This window comes from Nerophis ophidion, linkage group LG01, assembly GCF_033978795.1.
Source record: "Nerophis ophidion isolate RoL-2023_Sa linkage group LG01, RoL_Noph_v1.0, whole genome shotgun sequence".
Taxonomy (NCBI): domain Eukaryota; kingdom Metazoa; phylum Chordata; class Actinopteri; order Syngnathiformes; family Syngnathidae; genus Nerophis; species Nerophis ophidion.
In genome coordinates this window covers 54936635-54961291 of record NC_084611.1, presented here as the reverse complement: position 1 = coordinate 54961291, position 24657 = coordinate 54936635, and the positions used below count along the sequence as shown (strand labels likewise).

General features: G+C 39.8%; 2 protein-coding genes across 7 annotated transcripts in view; both read left to right on the top strand.

The window, feature by feature from the left end:
• Window positions 1-21993, top strand: part of dtd1 (D-aminoacyl-tRNA deacylase 1) — a 52033-nt gene extending 30040 nt beyond the window's left edge. For 3 of the 5 annotated variants that reach the window (XM_061907697.1, XM_061907660.1, XM_061907715.1), the window contains exon 6: window positions 13901-14434. The gene's annotated coding sequence lies outside the window, so the exon portion shown is untranslated. Of the gene's footprint in view, window positions 1-13900; window positions 14435-21794 lie in introns of those variants that run through there. The other 2 variants (XM_061907706.1, XM_061907675.1) reach the window with 1 other exon arrangement.
• Window positions 21994-23094: 1101 nt separating this feature from the next.
• The window catches only part of LOC133557281 (sodium/potassium/calcium exchanger 3-like), a 98391-nt gene continuing 96828 nt past the window's right edge, over window positions 23095-24657 (top strand). Inside the window, exon 1 of one of the 2 annotated variants that reach the window (XM_061907638.1) lies at window positions 23095-23612. In XM_061907638.1, coding sequence (XP_061763622.1) covers window positions 23444-23612 — 169 coding nt within the window. In that variant the 5' untranslated portion in view covers window positions 23095-23443. The remainder of the gene's footprint in view (window positions 23613-24657) is intronic. The other variant, XM_061907647.1, reaches the window with a different exon arrangement.

Below are 24657 nucleotides of genomic sequence, written 5' to 3'. Positions count from 1 at the left end.
TTCTCTGTGAGCGCTTTGAGCATCTGATAATAGAAAAGCACGACATAAAATCTAATCCATTATTATTATTATTATTATTAAATAGGGGTGTAACGGTACATGTATTTGTATTGAACCGTTTCTGTACAGGTGTTTCGGTTCGGTACGGGGGTTTACCGAACGTGTTTCTAATCTAAAGTCTTAACAAGCTGCTTTGCTTCTTCTGCCTCTGTCTCCGCACCCAGCATTGACCCACCCACACAACCATCTGATTGGTTAGATGTATAGTGGTAACAGCCAATCAGCAGTGCATATTCAGAGCGCATGTAGTAAATGCCTTTGCGTCGAGCAGATAGGTGTTCAGCAGGTGAGCATAAGGCAGCGTACTCTCCCCAAATAATAATAAACACCTCCCAGTCAGCTACTACTAACATCACTATGAGCCCGTTTAGACCTTTTAGAAACTCAAACTTCAGCTCAGCTCGCTCGCAGTTCTGGCTTGAGGTGAAGGCTAATTAGTTTTTAGCATAGCGTTAGCTCATTTTGCGGTGTGTGTGTGTGTGTGTGTGTGTGTGTGTGTGTGTGTGTGTGTGTGTGTGTGTGTGCGTGCGTGCGTGCGTGCGTGCGTGCGTGCGTGCGTGCGTGCGTGCGTGCGTGCGTGCGTGCGTGCGTGCGTGCGTGCGTGCGTGCGTGCGTGCGTGCGTGCGTGCGTGCGTGCGTGCGTGCGTGCGTGCGTGCCAAAAAAAATAGGTCTTAGGCCAGTGGTTCTCAAATGGGGGTACGCGTACCCCGTGCGTGCGTGCGTGCGTGCGTGCGTGCGTGCGTGCGTGTGTTTTACGGACAGAAAAGATTTGAATGGCAGGGTCCCTGCTATCACATGTTCATAAAAATATAACATTTACATAATAAAAATCAACTACAGGCTTCCCAAATGTTGTGATAAATTAAGCATGGTGAGTTGACTTGAAACTGTTTAATGTTGCACTTTTTATATGTTGAAGAAAAGTTTTGTGATTTTATTTAATCTGAGCAACAACTTGAGGCAGTTTAATGTTGATTAACGTGGGTAGAATTATTTTAGTGTTCCCAATGTTAAAAGGATAAAGCCATTGTTTACAAATTTAGTAAATAAATAACCAAAAAATGTATAATTTGTTGTTTTCTTACTGTACCGAAAATTAACTGAACCGTGACCTCTAAACCGAGGTACGTACCGAACCAAAATTTTTGTGTACCGTTACACCCCTATTATTAAATGATCTCAGTAAGATATTACAGCTTGTTGCTGAGATTTGATGACCTATATTGAGTAAAAAATGCTTGAATTTAGAATAGCAACTGTTGCAAAGCTGTGTCATCAACACTCACAAGTATAAAACTGCTTTTTTAAAGTAATCATTTTATATTTCAAGCATGAAAAAAAAATCATGACTTTGACACAATTGTGTCTCATGAGTAAAACAGATGACAGCCAAATGGACTTTGCTGTTTTATTTTAAATGAAACAATAGAAAATACATACTGATATAGTAGTACAGTTGTTATTAGTGAGAATATACTTATTTTAAGGTATTTTGGGTTCATTCAAATAAAATACCCCTCATTTTTGTATATATTTTTTTCTTGTTTTTGAACACTGACTTTTTGCAGTGTTTGATGTAACTTAGACAATGGCTTTCACTACACTGCAAAAACTGAAATCCAAGTAAGATTAAATATCTCAAATAAGGGGGATATTTGCTTATTTTCTGTCTGATAAGATGATTCTTCTCTCGAAGCAGATTTTATGTTAGTGTTTTACTTATTTTAAGTGTTTTGGTCCTAAATGATCTCAGTAAGATATTACAGCTTGTTTCTGAGATTTGATGACCTATATTGAGTAAACCATGCTTGAAACTAGAATATCAACTGTTGCAAAGCTATGTCATCGACACTCACAAGTATAAAACGGCTTTTTTAAAGTAATACTTTCTTATTTCAAGCATGAAAATTTTTTTTGACTTTGACACAATTGTGTCTCATAATTAAAATGGACTTTGCTGTTTTATTTTCAATGAAACAATAGAAAATACATACTCATATAGTAGTACACTTGTTGATAGTGAGAATATACGTATTGTAAGGTATTGTGGGGTTCATTGAGGTTAGCTCATTTTACTTGTTTTGGAATGTCTAGAGTCTAGGGGTAGGGAACCTATGGCTCTAGAGCCAGATGTGACTCTTTTGATCGATGCATCTGGCTCTCAGATTAATTTTAGCTGACATTGCTTAACACGATAAGAAATTAATATTTCCACTGGTAATTAGAGTTAATAACAACGTTCAAAATATAAAACATTCTCATAAACTTAAATACATCCATCCATTTTCTAACGCATCTGTTCAAGAAGTCACATTAATGGTAAGAAGTATTTTATTTATTATTGGTTAGCTTCAGAGTAACAATGTTATTAAACAGAATACAAGACTTATTATACTCAAAAATATTGATATTACTTAAAAATGCAAGCATTTAGTATATTATATGGCTCTCACGGAAATACATTTTAAAATATTTGGCTTTCATGGCTCTCTCAGCCAAAAAGGTTCCCGACCCTTGGTCTAGACAAACCAAATTTTCTTGTTCTATTGGCAGATCATTGTACTTAGTTCAAGTAAAATCCACCTAATTTTTGTTTTTATTTTTCTTGTTTTTGAACACTGACTTTTTGCGCTGTCAAATGTAACTTTGATGATGGCTTTCACTATGTAAAGCGCTTATAAATATAAAATCTCTTCTCTTCACTTCACTTATTTCAAGCACCCACAAGACCAACAACACTTATTCCGTCACGTCATTAAATTTACATGCGGTTGTTAGTTTTGCACGTCCGTCGCAAATGTAGCAAATGAATTTCAGCTCAACGTGCAACGATCAGTGAATCTGTCGATAAGGATGTGTAGGAAAAGAGGTCACTGCAAGTTGAACGCAGTTTGTCTTCCAGAACAGACAATTTGTAGGAGAAAAGAGACCGGGAGGCACTGAGTCATGTCCCTCTGTGTCTCTTCTGCTGCTGCTGGCTCCAGCGGCACATCCCTTCTCCCCATGTGAACTCGGTGGCAGGCACGCACATGAAGGGAGAACGCCATCAGGCTGGCACTAAAACCACACTCAAAACTGCAGCTTCCTACACAGAAGACACATTTCAACACAAGGGCATCTTTACCAAAGACGTGTTGTGATTATGGGCTATATAAATAAAAACGTTATTGGATTGATATATTATCTCTTCTTAGGTTGAAATCACACTTGCCATGTTTGGTGCAATTATATAATCGGCTTGCATCTAAAACCTCCAAAAAAAATAAAAAATCTCAGATACAAGCTGGACAGCCAGTTAACATCTAAATGTCCTCCAATAAGCACACATGGTTTGTCTTTTCTTGTATTTTAGTCGAGTTATTCACATAAAGTAAACCTGGTAGGCTATTGGCTACTGGGAGCCAGCAGCTACACAACATCTAGAGCTTGGTTTTCACACCACTGTCCGGTGTGCCGTGGGAGATTATTTAATTTCACCTATTTGGGTTAAAAATAGTTTTTGCAAACCAGTAATTATAATCCGCAGATAATGTGCCGTTGTTGAGTGTCTGTACTGTCTGGAGATCGGCAGACTTACTACGTTATACTCTTCCATATCAGTAGGTAGCAGCGGGTAGCTAATGGCTTTTTTTGATGTCGGGAACAGCAGAGGCAGATTGCAGGTAAAAAAGTGTCTAATGCTTAAACCAAAAGTAAACAAAAGCCGAGTGTCCCTAAGAAAAGGCATTGATGCATAGGGAAAGCTATGCACAACAAAGATAAAAATGAACTGGCTACAAAGTAAACAAAAACAGAATGCTGGAGGACAGCAAAGACTTACTGTGGAAGAAAGACAATGTACATCCGAACATGACATGACAATCAACAATGTCCCCACAAAGAAGGACAGGTCAGCAGCGCAGAGATGTCCCCAACCGCTGCACAGGCGAGCGGTTCACCCCGGGTCCCGACTCTGGATAGCCAGCACTTCATCCAAGGCCACCGGACGTGTGTCTCACTCCACGAGGGAGAGGGGGCCAGAGGAGAAAAGAAAAGAAACAGCAGATAAACTGGTCTAAAAAGGGGGTCTATTTAAAGGTTACAGTATACAAATAGGTTTTAAGATAGGACTTAAATGCTTCTACTGAGGTAGCATCTCTAACTGTTACCGGCAGGGCATTCCAGAGTACTGGAGCCCGAATAGAAAACGCTCTATAGCCCGCAGACTTTTTTTGGGCTCTGGAAATCACTAATAAGCCGGAGTTCTTTGAACGCAGATTTCTTGCCGAGACATATGGTACAATAAAATCGACAAGATAGGATGGCGCTAGACCGTGTAGTATTTTATACGTAAGTACTAAAACCTTAAAGTCCCATCTTAAGTGCACAGGAAGCCAAAAGGTGAGTGTCCCTAAGAAAAGGCATTGAAGCTTAGGGAAGGCTACGCAGAACAAAACTAAAACTGAACTGACTACAAAGTAAACAAAAACAGAATGCTGGATGACAGTAAAGACTTACTGTGGAAGAAATACAATGTACATCCGAACATGACATGACAACCAACAAAGTTCCCGCAAAGAAGGACGGGTCAGCAGCGCAAAGATGTCCCCAACCGATGCACTGGCGAGCGGTCCAGACTCTGGACAGCCAGCACTTCATCCAAGGCCACCGGACCTGTGTCTCCCTCCTCCACGAGGGAAAGGGGGGCAGAGGAGAAAAGAAAAGAAACGGCAGATCAACTGGTCTAAAAGGGGGGTCTATTTAAAGGCTAGAGTATCCAAATGAGTTTTAAGATAGGACTTAAATGCTTCTACTGAAGTAGCATCTCTAACTGTTACCGGGAGGGCCTTCCAGAGTACTGGAGCCCGAATGGAAAACACTCTATAGCTCGCAGACTTTTTTGGGCTCTGGGAATAACTAATAAGCCGGAGTCCTTTGAACGTAGATTTCTTGCCAGGACATATGGTACAATACAATCGACAAGATAGGTTGGAGCCTGACCGTGTGGTATTTTATACGTAAGTAGTAAAACCTTAAAGTCGCATCTTAAGTGCACAGGAAGCCAGAAGGTGAGTGTCCCTAAAAAAAGGTATTGAAGTTTAGGGAAGGCTACGCAGAACAGAACTAAAACTGAACTGGCTACAAAGTAAACAACAGAATGCTGGACGACAGCAAAGACTTACTGCGGAGCAAAGACGGCGTCCACAAAGTGCATCCGAACATGACATGACAATCACAAAGCGATTTATCTTTCGCATTTCACCGATGAATATATTGTTTTACTTCAGAAAGTGATAAGCTGTCTTTTCGGCACAAACAGATTAATCCAACAGGACCAATCAATGCTTCGAAATTTGCTGCTGTCATTCAATATCAGCGCTCATGTTCACTCACTTTGAGTCTGTTTTACAGTATTGCAACGGAATTAAAGCATCAATTAGAGATGTCCGAAAATGGCTTTTTTGCCGATATCGTCCAACTCTTAATTACCGATTCCGATATCAACCGATACTGATATATACAGTCGTGGATTTAAAATATTATACCTAATTTTGTTGTGATGCCCCGCTGGATGCATGAAACAATGTAAAATAAATCATCTCAAGTTATGGAAAAAAATGCCAACACGGCGCTGCCATATTTATTATTGAAGTCACAAAGTGCATTTTTTTTTTTTAACATGCCTCAAAACAGCAGCTTGGAATTTTGGACATGCTCTCCCTGAGAGAGTATGAGGACGTTGAGGTGGGCGGGGTTGGGGGGGGGGGGGGGTGTATATTGTAGCGTCCCGGAAGAGTTAGTGCTGCAAGGGGTTCTGGGTATTTGTTCTGTTGTTTTTGTTGTGTTACGGTGCGGATGTTCTCCCGAAATGTTTGTCATTCTTGTTTGGTGTGGTTTCACTATATGGCACATGTTTATGATTGTGTCGGCATTGTTTATAGTGCCACTCTTTGTGTGACATGTATGGCTGTTGACCAAGTATGTATTGCATTCACTTGCGTGTGTGAAAAGCCGTAGATATTACGTGATTGGACTGGGACGCAAAGGCAGTGCTTTTAAGGTTTATTGGCGCTCTGTACTTATCCCTACGTCCGTTTACACAGTGGCGTATTAAAAAATCATAAATTATACTTTTTGAAACCGATACCAATAATTTCCGATATTACATTTTAAAGCATTTATCGGACGATAATATCAGCAGTCTGATATTATTGGAGCAACTTAATTGTCCAGTCTTAAAAAACTTAAAAATTATCAGTCCACTGTACATTTATTAATGACGAAAAATAAATTATTTCTGCGAATTGATTGAATTAATTAAGTTAACTATAAACAAAATGCGATTCATCGCAATTGAATATTTCTATCGTTTGACAGCACTGGTTTAAACGCATCCAAAGACACAAACCTTGATTTAGTCCAGAAAGCAGAGGGCTCGGCAATCCTCAAGTGCATGTTGGTTTCATAATTGCCCCAAGACATGAAGGATACAGTTATGTAAGGGTAATGCAGGCGTCATCTCTGTGCATGTGGGCAAGTGCGCCCACAGCACTTTTAAAAACAAAATTCTACCCTGTGGAAGGAAGATAGGGACACTTTAGGCAGTTAAAAGGATGTTGGACTGATATTGGTGCTATTTATTCTAGACTAAATCTTTAAAAAAAAAACTTGTTTTAATTACCTAATCTGAATGGTGTGATACTTGCTTTAAATCAGGCCATTCCTTTAAAGCATAATCACATTCCAAATCAAAGTTGCAAGCAGGTTGAACAGGCCCTCGCAGCTTCATGCAATATGGGGTTCATGAGAGTGGGCGGGTACGCATGCATGAAGTGAATTATACTTATATAGCGCTTTTCTCTAGTGACTCAAGGCGCTTTACATAGTGAAACCCAATATCTAAGTTACATTTAAACCAGTGTGGTGTGGCACTGGGAGCAGGTGGGTAAAGTGTCTTGCCCATGGACACAACGGCAGTGACTAGGACGGCAGAAGCGGGGATCGAAACTGGAACCCTCAAGTTGCTGACACGGCCACTCTATCAACCGAGCTATACCGCCCCAATATGCGTATGAGGTTATGTCCTTCCCTTTGCCCCAACCCACCTTCAAAAATTCAGGAAGATTGGACTATGTCGAAGAGAGTCACGACCTTTATCATTTTCCACCACAAGGGGGCGATATTGTCGTCGATATCAATCAGTCAATGTTTGTTTATATAGCTCTGAATTACGAGTGTCTCAAAGGGCTGCCCAAGCCACAACAACATCCTCCGTTCAGAGCCCACATAAGGGCAAGGAGAAACTCGCAACCCAGTGGGACGTCAATGTGAATGACTATGAGAAACCTTGGAGAGGACCGCAGATGTGGGTGACCCCCCCCGCCTCCTTTAGGGGAGACCGGATGCAATGGACGTAGAGTGGATCCAGCATAATATTGTGAAAGTCCAGTCCATAGTTGATCTAACATAATAGTGAAAGTCCAGTCCATAGTAGAGCTAACATTATAGTGAGAGTCCAGTCCATAGTGGATCTAACATAATAGTGAGAGTCCAGTCCATAGTGGATCTAACATAATAGTGAGAGTCCAGTCCATAGTGGATCTAACATAGTATTGTAAGAGTCCAGTCCATGGTGGATCTAACATAATAGTGTGAGAGTCCAGTCCATAGTGGATCTAACATGATATTGTGAGAGTCCAGTCCATAGTGGATCTAACATAATAGTGAGAGTCCACTCCATAGTGGATCCAACATAGTGAGAGTCCAGTCCATAGTGGATCTAACATAATAGTGAGAGTCCAGTCAACAGGAGATCATCCCGAGCGGAGACGGGTCAGTAGCGCAGAGATGTCCCCAACCGATGCACGGGAATATGGTCCACCCTGGATCGCGATTCTGGACAGCCAGCACTTCATCCATGGCCACCGGACCTGTACCCCCCCTTCCACAAGTTAGAAGAGGGCAGAGGATAAAATAAAATAAACGGCAGATCAACTGGTCTAAAAAGCGGGTCTATTTAAAGGCTAGAGTATACGAATGAGTTTTAAGATGGGACTTAAATGCTTCTACTGATTAAGAATCTCTAACTGTTACCGGGAGGGCATTCCAGAGTACTGGAGCCCGAATATGATCTATATAAACTTATAGTTATGATCAGTTCCGGACCTTTGTAAGGAGATCTCATCCTTTTAAGTGAAATAAGGACAGTTTAAATAAATAAATAATGGGTTGTACTTGTATAGCGCTTTTCTACCTTCAAGGTACTCAAAGCGCTTTGACACTACTTCCACATTTACACATTCACACACTGATGGAGGGAGCTGCCATGCAAGGCGCCAACCGGCACCCATCAGGAGCAAGGGTGAAGTGTCTTGCTCGGGACACAACGGATGTGACGAAGTTGGTACTAGGTGGGATTTGAACCAGGGACCCTCGGGCTGCGCACGGCCACTCTCACACTGCGCCACGTTGTGAGGAGCAGTTTTTTCTGCGAGGCTTCGCCCAACCACGAATGGGTACCAATAGGTACTGACCCATTCGGCACTTCAGGGTGTCATCATCATTTGAAACAATACTGATCATAATAAAAAGAAATGAATAGAATTTGTGGAGCCGAAATACAAACCCCGTTTCCATATGAGTTGGGAAATTGTGTTAAATGTAAATATAAATGTAATACAATGATTTGCAAATCATTTTCAACCCATATTCAGTTGAATGCACTACAAAGACAAGATATTTGATGTTCAAACTCATAAACTTTTTTTTTTTTTGCAAATAATAATTAACTTGGAATTTCATGGCTGCAACACATGCCAAAGTAGTTGGGAAAGGGCATGTTCACCACTGTGTTACATCACATTTTCTTTTAACAACACTCAATAAACATTTGGGAACTGAGGAAACTAATTTTTGAAGCTTTGAAAGTGGAATTCTTTCCCATTCTTGTTTTATGTAGAGCTTCAGTTGTTCAACAGTCCAGGGCCTCCGCTGTCGTATTTTACGCTTCATAATGCGCCACACATTTTCAATGGTAGACATGTCTGGACTGCAGACGGGCCAGGAAAGTACCCGCACACTTTTACTACGAAGCCACGCTGTTGTAACACGTGGCTTGGCATTGTTTTGCTGAAATAAGCAGGGGCGTCCATGATAACGTTGCTTGGATGCCAACATATGTTGCTCCAAAACCTGTATGGACCAATCAGCAATAATGGTGCCTTCACAGATGTGTAAGATGGGCACTAATACACGCCCATACCATCACAGATGCTGGCTTTTGAACCTTGCGCCTATAACAATCCGGATGGTTATTCTCCTCTTTGTTCTGGAGGACATAATGTGCCACACCTTTTCAATGGGAGACATGTCTGGACTGCAGGCTGGCCAGGAAAGTACCCACACACTTTTACTACGAAGCCACGCTGTTGTAACACGTGGCTTGGCATTGTTTTGCTGAAATAAGCAGGGGCATCCATGATAACGTCGCTTGGATGACAACATATGTTGCTCCAAAACCTGTATGGACCATTCAGCAATAATGGTGCCTTCACAGATGTTTAAGATGGGCACTAATACACCCCCATACCATCACAGATGCTGGCTTATGAACTTTGCGCCTATAACAATCCGGATGGTTATTTTCCTCTTTGTTCCGGAGGACACCACGTCCACAGTTTCCAAATATAATTTGAAATGTGAACTCGTCCGACCACAGAACACTTTACCTCTTTGCATCAGTCCATCTTAGATGAGCCCGGGCCCAGCGAAGCCGGCGGCATTCCTAGGTGTTGTTGATAAATGTCTTTCGCTTTGCATAGTAGAGTTTTAACTTGCACTTACAGATGTAGCGACCAACTGTAGTTACTGACAGTGGTTTTCTGAAGTGCTCCTGAGCCCATGTGGTGATATCCTTTACACACTGATGTCGGTTTTAGATGCAGATTGCCTGAGGGATCAAAGGTTCGTAATAGTATCGCTTACGTGCAGTGATTTCTCTAGATTCTCTGAACCTTTTGATGATTTTATGGACCGTAGATGGTAAAATCCCTAAATTCCTTGCAATAGCTCGTTGAGAAATGTTGTTCTAAAACTGTTCGACAATTTGCTTACAAATTGGATACCCTCGCCCCATCCTTGTTTGTGAATTACTTAGCATTTCATGGAAGCCGCTTTTATACCCAATCATGGCACCCACCTGTTCCCAATTAGCCTGCACACTTGTTTGATTTTCCAAATAAGTGTTTAATGAGCATTCCTCAACTTTATCAGTATTTCCTGCCACCTTTCCAAACTTTTTTGTCACGTGTTGCTGGCATCAAATTCTAAAGGTAATGATTATTTGCAAAAAAAAAAAATGTTTATCAGTTTTAACTTCAAATATGTTGTCTTTGTAGTGGGTTCTTCCGAGGATCTCGTAGTCGTTATGGTTTGTACAGTCCTTTGAGACATTTGTGATTTAGGTCTATATAAATAAACATTGATTGATTGATTGAATATGGGTTGAAAAGGATTTGCAGATCATTGTATTCTGTTTATGTATACATATAACACAATTTCCCAACTCATATGGAAACAGGGTTTGTATAAGATTTGAAGGTTTTGTGTCGAGCCATTAGACCAAACTTTCATTGCCATGCCACGCCCACACCTACTCAGTGGCCTAAGGCTTAGAGTGTCCGCCCTGAGATCGGTAGGTTGTGAGTTCAAACCCCGGCCCAGTCATACCAAAGATTATACAAAATGGGACCCATTTGCTACACTCAGCATCAAGGGTTGGAATTGGGAGTTAAATCACCAAAAAGTATTCCAGGGAACAGCCACCGCTACTGCTCACTGCTCCCCTCACCTCCCAGGGGGTGATCCTGGGTGATGGGTCACGGACTACGGACATACAGAGAAGTACAGAGCGCCAATAAACCTTAAAGGCACTGCCTTTGCGTGCTGGCCCAATCACATGATATCTACGGCTTTTCACAAACATAAGTGAATGCAATGCATACTTGGTGAACAGCCATACAGGTCACACTGAGGGTGGCCGTATAAACAACTGTAACACTGTTACAAATATGCGCCACACTGTGAACCCACACCAAACAAGAATGACAAACCCATTTTGGGAGAACATCCGCACCCTAGCACAACATGAACACAACAGAACAAATACCTAGAAACCGTTGCAGCACTAACTCTCAATAGGAGGCACTGCCATTGATAGAATAGTTGTGATTTTGCTATTGTTTATTTACAACTTAGAATGCATAAAAAAGGAAAAACATATGTCTACTTTTCTTACATAAGGATTGTCAATGATAGGGAAAACAAAACAAAAAAAAGTTCAGTTCCCCTTTAATATTTTTTCTACATTCTGTGAACATGCTGATGCTGTGGTGAAAGCGAGAAAATGAGTCCATGGTGGGAAAATGCAAATTTCAGCAAAAGTTGCTGGCTGGCTAACGTTTTTAAAACCTGGTTAAAGTTTGTCGATGATAAACCGAAAGAGGCATTCAGCAGCATGTGCAAAAAAGCTCATGTGCAAAAAAGCTCCAAAGTCTGCTCAATGGGCATCAATGCGGTGAAATCACACGTGCTTTTAGCTAATCACAAGTCGGCCATTGAAGGCAGGCAGCAGTTAACAATGTCAAATGTCAACAATGTCCAATTCTGCTGGCACAGCTAGAGCTGTCAGCTGCTGCTACCACTATAGAAAAATAAATAAATACAAATAAATTATCAGACAAAACGGTCGGTCTTGTGAGCCAATTCTAATTCACTTGATAGTAACTGTTAATGTAAACTTTTCAACTATTCAATATTATCTTTGTCAAATCTTGCAATTGTGTCTATGAAGACATTTGTAAGCTTGTGTCTTCATATAATAGTTACATTTTTTTGAAGTGACATTAAAAGCCGCGTTAAAGCATTAATTTAGATTTGCTGGTGTAGAAACGCTGTTTCCTTTATGTATTCTTGCCTCCAGTTTATTAATTTGGAGAGAAAGTATTCATATTCAGTGGTACCTGGGTCTTTGTTAGAAATCCGTTCCAAAGGGGCAGTTGAAAACCGAATCGTATGATATCCGAAACAACTTTTCCTATCGGAAACAAACTACTGTAAATCCATTTAATCTGTTCCAGACACCCACAAATGTAAATTAAAAACACATATTTTTCTTTTACAGGAAACAATTATAGTTTTGCACACAAAAAATGCTAAATAATAGGGCTGATCTTGGGCTAAGGATTTTCAAAGTCAAATCTGAATCATTTGGTTTTGCCCATCGTCAACGATTAGCCGAATCTATGGTTTAAAATACAAATAAACAGATTATAACATTGAGTACTGTATACTGACACATTGGTAAATTTAACGTCACATGGATGTGCACTAACATTTACATATGTGAATTAGGGCTGGACGATATGGCCTTTTTTTAAATATTTCTATTTTTAGGCAATGTCACGATACACAATATATATCTCGATATTTTGCCTTAGCCCTGAATGCATATCATCACAACAGTATGACAATTCTACATTAATGTCATTTCAAAACAGAAAGTGAAAAATTGTTAGAGACATTTTAAAACAAGCTATCAGTGCACGTTTGTGCATTATATCACTAAGATGACATATCAAAACAACACCAAATTAAAGTGCACTTTTTGTACAGAAAGCCACCACAAAAGTTTAAAAAAAAAAGTGCACTTTTGTGCATGATGTCACACAAGGTATTTCAATAAGTGTCAAATAAAAATGAGCTGTATAATAGGAAATCAAATAGTGTATGTCCTTCGCTATGTGGTAGGTTCCTGCAGACGTTATCTCCTTCTGTTGTTGACAATTTTTTTCATACGGTGCTGTAAATGGTTTCTTCGGCATTTTGTTGGTGTGGCACCGGCCATAGATGTGGACATGCAGAGTTTCAAACACTCTTCATTCTCTAGCGGGTGACTTTTCAAATGATGCTACATTTATAGCGCTTCTACTTTTTATAGCAACACTTTTGCCCCACACTTGACAAATTATGGTTGTCTGTGGAGTGGAGCTTGGCCCCTTAGTTCCAGTGAAAGGAACTTTGAATGCTCCAGATACCAAAACATTTTGGACAGTTCCATGCTCCCAACCTTGTAGGAACAGTTTGGAGCGGGCCCTTACCTCTTCCTACACGACAAGGCCCATATGAATGACAAAGTCTGGTGTGGATGAACTTGACTGGCCTGCACAGAGTCCTGACCTCAATCCAAAAGAACACCTTTGGAATAAATTAGAACAGAGCCTTCGCGACCAAAATAAGTGTGTGACCTCACCAATGCGCTTTTGGAATAATGGTGCAAAATTCCTATAAACACACTCCCCAACCTTGTGGACAGCCTTCCCAGAAGAGTTGAAGTTGTAATAGCTGCAAAAGGTGGACTCACATCATATTGAACCCTGTGGGTTAGGATTGAGATGGCACTTCAAGTTCATATGTGAGTCAAGGCAGGTGGCCAAATACTTTTGGCAATATCGTGTATCTCAACCTAATAAATCGTTAATGTCATTGTCTAACAGGTTGCAGCATAAAACATGTATTTTAATTGATAAAATAATCTAGTCTTATTTACCCTAAAGATTCTACTCGCATTATAAACATTTTTTTTAAAAGGGATCCACAATTTGATGCTTAAATTATTTAAAACCGTTTTCTTTGCAGTTGTTTGTTCCTGTGTTCATTACTTGTTGTATGTGGAAGCACTCGGAACATCAGAACATTCCTATGATTGAGGACACCAGTCAGTACAGTGATTGTCGTGTCAACAGGAAAATGCAACTTTTTGAATGATTAAAACACGCTCATGTTCTGTTTTCTCTCACGCAGATCACAAGGAAAATGACAACTTAAGATTTGTCCGAAAGGCCCGTCTTATAGTACGTGGAAATCAGTGAGATGTCTTCCACTTATCCCAGAAGATCAACCTCCGGTTGGCCTGTTTTTCCTCCCTAGAGTGAGAAACCTTTAATGACTTGGTGCAAACCAATTTGCAGAGATGACCTGAGCCCTCAAATCTTGGTTTTAATCTTGGTTTTAATTGGGGTTTTTGAGAGGAAATGGTTTGTATTTATATATGTATGTACCATGTGGGTTTTTCTTTGCTCTTACTCTACCCTCTGGCTTTCCTCTTGTATGTTTTACTATCGTTGTATTTGCTGAATAAGTGTCCCCTGGGAGAATTATCACTAATGTGATTTCGCAGGCCAGTTGTCCTCAGTAATTAGCTCGTCATCCACTGCACATTGAACTTCACTGCAGCTTGTTTTTAATTGCCAGTGCAATCAAACGTGAGTTTGTCGAACAAATAAAGGAGTTTGTCAAATAAATAAAGGCGATAGTCCAATCTCAGCAAGATGTGAATACACCTCAGATAACCTGCATGCTTTATTTGGTACAAACCCCGTTTCCATATGAGTTGGGAAATTGTGTTAGATGTAAATATAAACGGAATACAATGATTTGCAAATCCTTTTCAACCCATATTCAGTTGAATGCGCTACAAAGACAACATATTTGATGTTCAAACTCATAAACATTATTTTTTTTGCAAATAATAATTATCTTAGAAATTCATGGCTGCAACATGTGCCAAAGTAGTTGGGAAAGGGCATGTTCACCACTGTGTTACATCACCTTTTGTTTTAACAACACTCAATAAACGTTTGGGAACTGAGGAAACTAATTGTTGATGCTTTGAAAGTGGAATTATTTCCCATTCCCATGTAGAGCCTCAGTCGTTCAACAGTCAGGGGTCTCCGCTGTCGTATTTTACGCATCATAATGCGCCACACATTTTTTTTGTGTCGATAACAGTCTGGATGGTTCACTTCCACTTTGGTCTGGATAACACAATGTCAAATATTTCCCAAAACAATTTGAAATGTGGACTCGTCAGACCACAGAACACTTTTCCACTTTGCATCAGTCCATCTTAGATGATCTCGGGCCCAGAGAAGCCGGCGGCGTTTCTGGATGTTGTTGATGAATGGCTTTCGCTTTGCATAGTAGAGCTTTAACTTGCACTTACAGATGTAGCGACAAACTTCATTTAGTGACAGTGGTTTTCTGAAGTGCTCCTCAGCCCATGTGGTGATATCCTTTAAAGATTGATGTCGGTTTTTGATACAGTGCTGTCTGAGGGATCGAAGGTCACGGTCATTCAATGTTGGTTTCCAGCCATGCCGCTAACATAGAGTGATTTCTCCAGATTTTCTGAACCTTTTGATGATATTATGGACCGTAGATGTTGAAATCCCTAAATTTCTTGCAATTGCACTTTGAGAAACGTTGTTCTTAAACTTTTTGACTATTTGCTCAAGCAGTTGTGGACAAAGGGGTGTACCTCGCCCCATCCTTTCTTGTTAAAGACTAAGTATTTTTTGGGAAGCTGTTTTTATACCCATTCATGGCACCCACCTGTTTCCAATTAGCCTGCACACCAGTGGTATGTTCCAAAAAAGTGTTTGATGAGCATTCCTGAACTTTATCAGTGTTTATTGCCACCTTTCCCAACCTCTTTGTCACGTGTTGCTGGTATCAAATTCTAAAGTTAATGATTATTTGCAACAACAAAAAAATGTTTATCAGTTTGAACATCAAATTTGTTGTCGTTGTAGCATATTCAACTGAATATGGGTTGAAAATGATTTGCAAATCATTGTTTTCAATTTATATTTACATCTAAGACAATTTCCCAAATCATATGGAAACGGGGTTTGTATTTATAAGTTGATATGTGCCTTTTCCTACTTTATAAATATGTAATTGAGAAAATATGTTGCTTGGATTGTCATCTGAATCATCTGTATTGTCCTCATTTTGCCTTTGTAGCCGTTTCTGATGTTAGCGAGCCATTCTACAAATTCCCTTTCTCACTTATACTCACAAATTGCGCTCGGCTGAGTTTCCTCTACGACATGGTGGAGACAGGGAGAGGAGGTATACTCGCTGGGATGTGAGGAGTCTTGAAAAGAGACTATATTGCCAAAAGTATTTGGCCAACTTTCCTTGACTCACATATGAACTTGAAGTGCCATCCCATTCCTAACCCATAGGCTTCAATATGATGTGGGTCCACCTTTTGCAGCTATTACACCTTCAACTCTTCTGGGAAGGCTGTCAACAAGGTTGCGCAGTGTGTTTATAGGTATGTTCCACCATTCTTCCAAAACCGCATTGGTGAGGTCACACACTGATGTTGGTCGAGAAGGCCTGGCTCTCAGTCTCTGTTCTAATTCATCTCAAAGGTGTTCTATCGGGTTCAGGTCAGGACTCTGTGCAAGCCAGTCAAGTTCATCCACACCAGACTATGTCATCCATGTCTTTATGGACCTTGCTTTGTGCACTGGTGCACAGTCATGTTGGAAGAGGAACGGGCCCGCTCCAAACTGTTCCTGCAAGGTTTGGGAGCATGGAATTGTCCAAAGTGTTTTGGTATACTGGAGCATTCAAACTTCCTTTCACTGGAATTCAGAGGCCAAGCCCAACTTCAGAAAACAAAATCACTCTGTAATTCCTCCTCCACCAAATGTCACATTTGGCACAATGCAATCCAAAATGTACCGTTCTCCTGGCAACCTCCAAACTCAGACTCGTTAATCAGATTGCCAGATGGAAAAGCGTGATTCATCACTCCAGAGAAGGCGTCTCCAGTGCTCTAGAGTCCAGTGGCGACGTGCTTTACACCACTGCATCCAACACTTTGCATTGGACTTGGTGATGTATGGCTTAGATGCAGCTGCCCGGCCATGGAAACCCGTTCCCTGAAGCTCTCTGCGTACTGTACGTGGGCTAAGTGGAAGGTCACATAAAGTTTGGAGTTCTGGAGCAACTGACTGCGCAGAAAGTCGGTGACCTCTTTGCACTATGCGCTTCAGCATCCACTGACACCTCTCTGTCAGTTTACGTGTCCTAAGGCTTGGTGACTGAGTTGCTGTTGTTCCCAAATTATTCTATTTTCTTATAATAAAGCCGACAGTTGACTTTGGAATATTTAGGAGCGAAGAAATTTCACGACTCGATTTGTTGCACAGGAGACATCGTGACCCATTCTTTCACAAATGTTTGTAGAAACAGTTTCCATGCCTAAGTGCTTGATATTATACACCTGTGGCTGGGCCAAGTGATTAGGACACCTGATTCTGAATGGGTGGCCAAATACTTTTGGCAATATAGTGTACATCTGGTAGTTTGCTAGCCTTTTTTTTTTTACCCTCTCTAAATTTGAGCAGCAGATTTTCCCCACATTGCAATCCCAAATTAAATTAATTAACATATGAGGTGAAAACTTGTCCAGGGTGTACCTAATGCCCGAATTCAGCTGAGATAGGCTCTAACACCCCCTAATCCCCCAAACCCCTTTTGGCAAGCTTCTGGTTTAATTTTTGACCACTCCTCTTTACAAAATTGGTGCGGTTCTACTAAATGTGTTGGTTTTCTGACATGGACCTGTTTCTTCAGCATTGTCCACACATTTAAGTCAGGACTTTGGGAAGGCCTTTCTAAAACCTTAATTCTAGCCTGATTTAGCCATTCCTTTCCCACTTTTGACATGTGTTTGGGGTCATTGTCCTGTTGGAACACCCAAATGCGCCCAAGACCCAACCTCTGGCCTGATGATTTTAGCTTGTAATGAAGAATTTGGAGGTAATCCTACTTTTTGACTGTCCCATTTACTCTCTGTAAAGCACCAGTTCCATTGGCGGCAAAACAGGCCCAAAACATAATACTACCATCACCATGCTTGACGGCACGAATGGTGTTCCTGGGATTAAAGGCCTCACCTGTTCTCCTCCAAACATATTTCTTGGTATTGTGGCCAAACAGCTCAATTTTTGTTTATTCCTTCCTCCAGAAGGTCTTATCTTTGTCCATGTGATGTCAGACCAAACCATTGGAGATGAGGCGAAGATGTTTAAAGGCCTACTGAAACCCACTACTACCGACCACGCAGTCTGATAGTTTATATATCAATGATGAAATATTAACATTGCAACACATACCAATACGGCCTTGTTAATTTACTAAATTGCAATTTTACATTTCGCGCCGAAATATCCTGCTGAAACGTCTCGGTATGATGACGCGTGCGCGTGATGTCACGGATTGTAGAGGACATTTTGTTACAGCATCGTTCCCAACTATTAAGTCGTCTGTTTTCATCGCAAAATTCCACAGTATTATGGACTTTTGTGTTGCTGAATCTTTTGCAATTTGTTCAATGAACAATAAAGACATCAAAGAAGAAAGCTGTAGGTGGGAAGCGGTGTATTGCGGCCGGCTTTAGCAACACAAACACAGCCGGTGTTTCATTGTTTACATTCCCGAAAGATGACAGTCAAGCTTTTCTATGGAACAGAGATATCAAGCGAACACGGTTGGATTGGACCACACACACAAAGTACAGGGTATTATGTGTATTAATAAAAAACATTTTACCATTCTGTATTCTAAAGGCGATCTGAGCTGGGTTTTTTTTTTTTTTTTTTTTAAAAACATAAACTACAAAAAAACGTATAATTGACGAATAGATCTGAAGTTGATCCCGAGACCTTAGTGTTAAAAGTAAACAGTAAAAAAAAAAATAGTATCTATTTTTTTAACACTAATGAGTAGGACCCTTTTGGATGAGTGTGTTTTGTTTTTAAGTGTCATTGCACAAAAAATAACAGTGAATTAAAATCAATGGTGTTATGAGTTGTTGACCTTTTTACAGCTCCAATTATGATATAACCTCAAACATTCTACTTTGAAATTTTATCGGGTGAAAATATTGCATTTTGTTTTTTCCATTAAAAAAACATGGTTTTCTTTGACAAAAAGAGCATACAACTTAAATCTATAATAACGTCATATTGAAAAATAGACTTAATGTTGATGTAGAGATTTAAAGTGCAACATTATCACCAGACCTATGTAAGCGTCAATATATACCTTGATGTTGCAGAAAAAAGACCATATATTTTTTTAACCGATTTCCGAACTCTAAAAGAGTGAATTTGGCGATTTAAAAGCCTGTCGGAGCAATGACCTTTCACCCGTGACGTCACATCGTGAAGTGACACGCCATTTTCTCAAACACATTACACACACCAAGTCAAATAAGCTCTGTTATTTTCTGTTTTTTTTCGATTGTTTTCCCGTATTTTGGAGACATCATGCCTCGTCGGTGTGTATTCGGAGGGTGTAACAAGACGATCAGGGACGGATTCAAGTTGCAACAGTGGTCAGAAGATACGAAAGTCCCTTGTTTGTTCTGCACACTGTACCGACGACAGCTTTGCTACGACAGAGATGGCAAGAATGTGTGGATATCTTGCGACACTCAAAGCAGATGCATTTCCATCCATAAAGTCAACGAAATCACAAAGGTGAGTTTTGTTGATGTTATTGACTTATGTGGAGTGCTAATCAGACATATTTGGTCACGGCATGACTGCAAGCTAATCAATGCTAACATGCTATTTAGGCTAGCTGTATTTACATATTGCATCATTATGCCTCATTTGTAGCTATATTTGCATCCAGCCTTTCCCTCCATCCACATTTAATGCCAAACAAACACATACCAATCATTGGTTAGAAGGCGATCACCGAATTCGTCCGTGCTTCCTCCCGTGCCGCTGTCTTTTGTGATATGGTTCAAAAGCTTCTGTTTCTTCTTTAATTTCGTTTTCGGTACCTGCCTACACACTCCAATCATCCGTTTCAATTCATGCGTAATCTGTTGAATCGCTTGCGCCGCTGAAATCCAAGTCTGAATCTGAGCTACTTTGCAATACTATGCTATACATTGCTTTCGTCCTCTCCAAGGTTCTCATAGTCATCATTGGGTCATCATTGTCACCGACCTCCCACTGGGTGAGAGTTTTCCTTGCCCTTATGTGGGCCTACCGAGGATGTCGTAGTGGTTTATGTTGCGGTTTGTGCAGCCCTTTGAGACACTAGTGATTTAGGGCTATATAAGTAAAAATTGATTGATTGATTGATATACCTTTCTGTACTATCCACCATGTTTGTTTCTGGTGGCTTCACGCAGTGACGTCACAGGACAATAGACGGGTGGATATAGCGATTGTGTAAATCAGGCACTTTGAAGCCGTTTTTCGGGATATTGCGTGATGGGTAAAATTTTGAGAAAAACTTTGAAAAATAAAATAAGCCCCTGAGAACTGATTTTTATTGGTTTTAACCCTTCAGAAATTGTGATAATGTTCCCCTTTAAAACTTGAATAATAATACAAATAATAATAATGAATAATGACACATTTTTAACATTTTATTTTTACCAAAACCCTTTGGGGTCCCCGGGATCAAGCCTGAGTGGAGGCCTAAATGTATTTTTTTTTACTCATATATTGTATTGGTTTTTAAAATAAATGGCTCCCGCTTGCTTTGATTTTTCAGTGTACGGCCCTAAGTGGAAAAAGTTTGGACACCCCTGCCCTAGACCAAGGGTCGGCAACCCAAATTGTTGAAAGAGCCTCATTGGACCAAAAATACAAAATAAAATCTGTATGGAGCTTCCAACAAATAAAAGAGTTATAAAAGTGTTGTAATGAAGGCAACACATAACATAAGTGTCTATAATAGCCTACTATCAAAATGACTGTGTGTCACAGGCTGATGCAAATCTTCATTGACAGAAATGTTGACTGTATTCAACACATTTTTACACAATTGGAAAACATTAGTAAAACAGAGGCTTCTCAGATGGTGAGATAACTCCTGGCATAGAATGTCCAAAGGTATAGATGTATGTGTCCAAGTTAAAGGAAACAGCATGCTGTCTTCTTCTAATGGATTTAATATAATGGGTAACGTTTGCTGTGGTCTGGAACAACATGGCACACAAACAACTATCAGAAATACAGCCAATATTACATACAGATAATGTGTCATGAGACATGCAAATATACGTCAAATACACCGAGGACATGAGTAAAGGAAAATAAATGAGCTCAAATATACCTACAAACCTGGTATAAAGATGCAATATGTACAAGCAGCTAGTCTAAATAGCATGTTAGCATTAATTTGCTTGCAATCATGCAGTCACCAAATATGCCTGATTAGCACTCCATACAAGTCAATAACTTCAACAGCTCACTGTAGATGTTGCCCTCTAGTGGGTTCTTCGGACAACCACACGCTACCAGGAGAGCCCGGAATCCAAGGTATAACACGGTTTTATTTCCATCAATGCCGAGAGGCTTTTGCTTTCCAGCAAAATGTATTTTTCTCAGTTTGTGTGTCTCTCTTTCTCTCTGGCTCCCATTCCAACACAAACCGCGTGTCTCGACCCGGCTGCTGCTAATAAAGGCGACAGGTGATTAGATAACAATGCCCACCTGGGCCATCTACTCACCCGTCGCTGTCTTCGAGGCCAGTCCTGGGCCTGCCCCCCTCCACACTCACCTTTAAGCATTCATACACAGCATAAAAATGTTGGTGGACAAATTGAGACAAAGAAGGAATGGCATTAAACACGTCTTTGTGTGGCAGTGTCGTAGAAAGTTGTACTTGTAATCAAACTACAACGAGTTCAAAGACCGCTGAATTTAGGAAAAAAACGGCGCTGGCCAAATGCTTTTAATCAGTGAAGCATGTTTCAAATAAACTGTGGGGTTTCTAACAGTTAGGAAGGTTTGTGTCATGTTTGACCTTCTAAAGAAACCATATTAAAACAAACATTTGTATGCATTTTTTGAAAAATCTACAGGAAGCCACTTGGTAGGAGGTAAAGAGCCGCTGGTTGCTGACCCCCGGCCGAGAGGAAGGAGGAGGAATTATGCTAAATGTTGACCAAAGAACCACCATTGCATGTTATGTAGACCACAAGGAAGTGTTTTACATGGAATATGACCCATTTCAAACAGATTTCTAAAATTAAAGAAATAAAATATTGTATTTGTGAACGATCCAGCTCTTAAAGACAACTAATTGGATACCGTGCGTTTGCACTCATTTTACATCAACAATTCATGAAATTAGTAAAAATGTACGGTTCAGAATGTGTTTATATTCAGAAAAAGAGGGAAGTAAAGGTTACACATTTTCATGACTACAGCAGGACTAGGAAATGTACTGAATTGAAGACCACTTGTGGAAAGGCGAGTAAAACGATTTTGTTCCAATTACTTTTACATAATTTATTTAATTTTCAATTTACGGTTTTCTTGACAGTGTGTTTTTTCTTTGTAAATTGTATGCATCCATGTGGATTTTTTAATGTTTTTTTTAAATTTATTTCATCATTCGTTTTCTGTGGCAATATTTTCCATGAACATAATTTTGATTGAGACTTTTATTAGTAAATTGCACAGTGCAATACATATTCCGTACAATTGACCACTAAATGGTGACACCACAATACGTTTTCCAACTTGTTTAAGTCGTGTTAATTAACACGTTAATCAATTCATGGTAAATACACATGTATATTTTTTCTATATTACAAATGTGTTTTACGCATTTTTTGTAGTGCACCAATTTAAGCTACGACAACAACCTGAGCTGTTTTGCAGCCGAAAAGAGCCAAGTAAAAAAAAAAAAGAAAACCCTGAAAGAGCCAATATCGCCATCACTTTTGCCCGCACGTACTAATCTATCGCTTGGGAGTTTTTTTATTTATTTATTTTTGCTAGATTTCCCTTTTATTAAAGAAAGAGTGACATGAAGGAATAGAGACATTTCTAAAAATAAAAATAAAAATTGATAAATAAAATTTTCAACAAATAAAAGTACAATTGACCACTAAATGGTAACACCCAAATAAGTTTTTCAACTTGTTTAAGTCGGGGTCCACGTTAATCAACTCATGGTATATACACATTTATATTTTTTCTATATTAGAAATGTGTTTTACGCATATTTATTTAGCGCATCAATTTAAGCTAGGACAACAACCTGAGCTGTTTTGCAGCTGAAAAGAGCCGAGTAAAAAAAAAAAAAAAACAATCCCCTGAAAGAGCCAATATCTCCAGCACTTGTGTCCGCACGTACCAATCTATCGCTTGTTTTTTTTTTGTTTTTTTTGTTGTTGCTATATTTCCTTTTTATTAAAGAAAGACTGACTAAAAGGAATAAACAAATTTCGAAAAACAAACAAACCAAAAAAAAATACGGCAAAAGGATATTATGTAAGAAAAATGTGTGTTACTACTATACTTAATGATAACATATTTGTTTTAAATGTATATTCACATTGTTATGCCTTTTTAAATAATGTTTTATCGCGTGCGTTTTCAACTGGAAAACAAAAATGCTTCGTGACGTCAAAAAGAGCCGCGTCTAAAATTTTGATCGTCCGCCAACGACGCATCCCTCCTCCTCAGACCACAGCGACCACCACCAGAGCACCGAGACACGATGGAGGTGTCAGCCGGGGACGAGAAGATGTGTGCGCCGGCGGAGGTGAACCAGAAGAAGGCGAAAGCGAGGAGGAAAAGGCGGAAGGAGTTGCTCGTCGTACAAATATGTTTGTTCGCCGGTATGCTTCTTATCGTCAAGGGACTTTCCTTCCTGGTAGAAGATTCTGGTAAGTTGGGAAGCTTTTTGTTTAGGTACACTGCACACAATCTGCCATTCTTTTAAATGTATTATTTTTTTTGTGTTTAAATTTTCTATAACTCCACTCTGTAGTTTCCATGTGGTCTAATATGGCGTTTATTGTAAAGTCCTGTGGTTAGTTTTTTATTGGCCCTCAACATATTCTACACGTAATAATTCGTTGGAATCTTCAAAATGGGGTTCCAGGGACCCCATCGAGTCATAAACATGGGGTCCCACGGTACATTTTTTTGGGGCTCCCACTTTTTTGTAAGCATTTTGAGAACAAATGATAAATGTATGCATTACCCTGTTGTATTTTGGAAAAAAGGTTGTCATAAATCTGAATAATGTAGACTTACTACCCCGGTTGGTTTTCAGTGCTTTCATGGCGAATTCTTTGACAGAAAGAAGAAAGAACTTTGCACTATATTAGAAATGGCACTAAAATATTTACTACCAAAACATTTTGATATATTTTTGTGTCATGTTCTATATTTTCAATGGGGCATTTTTAATATGTTGGTGTTGTTTACTTGAGACTTATGTCTTATGTTTGACTGCCATCTACTTGTCACACTTATAATTACACCCTATACCAAATAAAATAGTGTAGCGTTCGGGAAGAGTTGGTACTGCAGGGAATTCTGGGTATTTGTTTTGTTGTGTTTGTTGTGTTGTGGTGCAAATATTCTCCCAAAATGTGTTTGTCATTGTTGTTTATACATATATAAATATAAGTAAGAACTCTACACTACTTTATATTAGAAATGGCACTCAAATATTCACTACTAAAACATTTTGATATAGTTTTGTGTCATGTTCTATATTTCCTATGGGGCGTGGGTTCCCTCCGGGTACTCCGGCTTCTTCCCACCTCCAAAGACATGCACCTGGGGATAGGTTGATTGGCAACACTAAATTGGCCCTAGTGTGTGAATGTGAGTGTGAATGTTGTCTGTCTATCTGTGTTGGCCATGCGATAAGGTGGCGACTTGTCCAGGGCGCACACCGCCTTCCGCCCGAATGCAGCC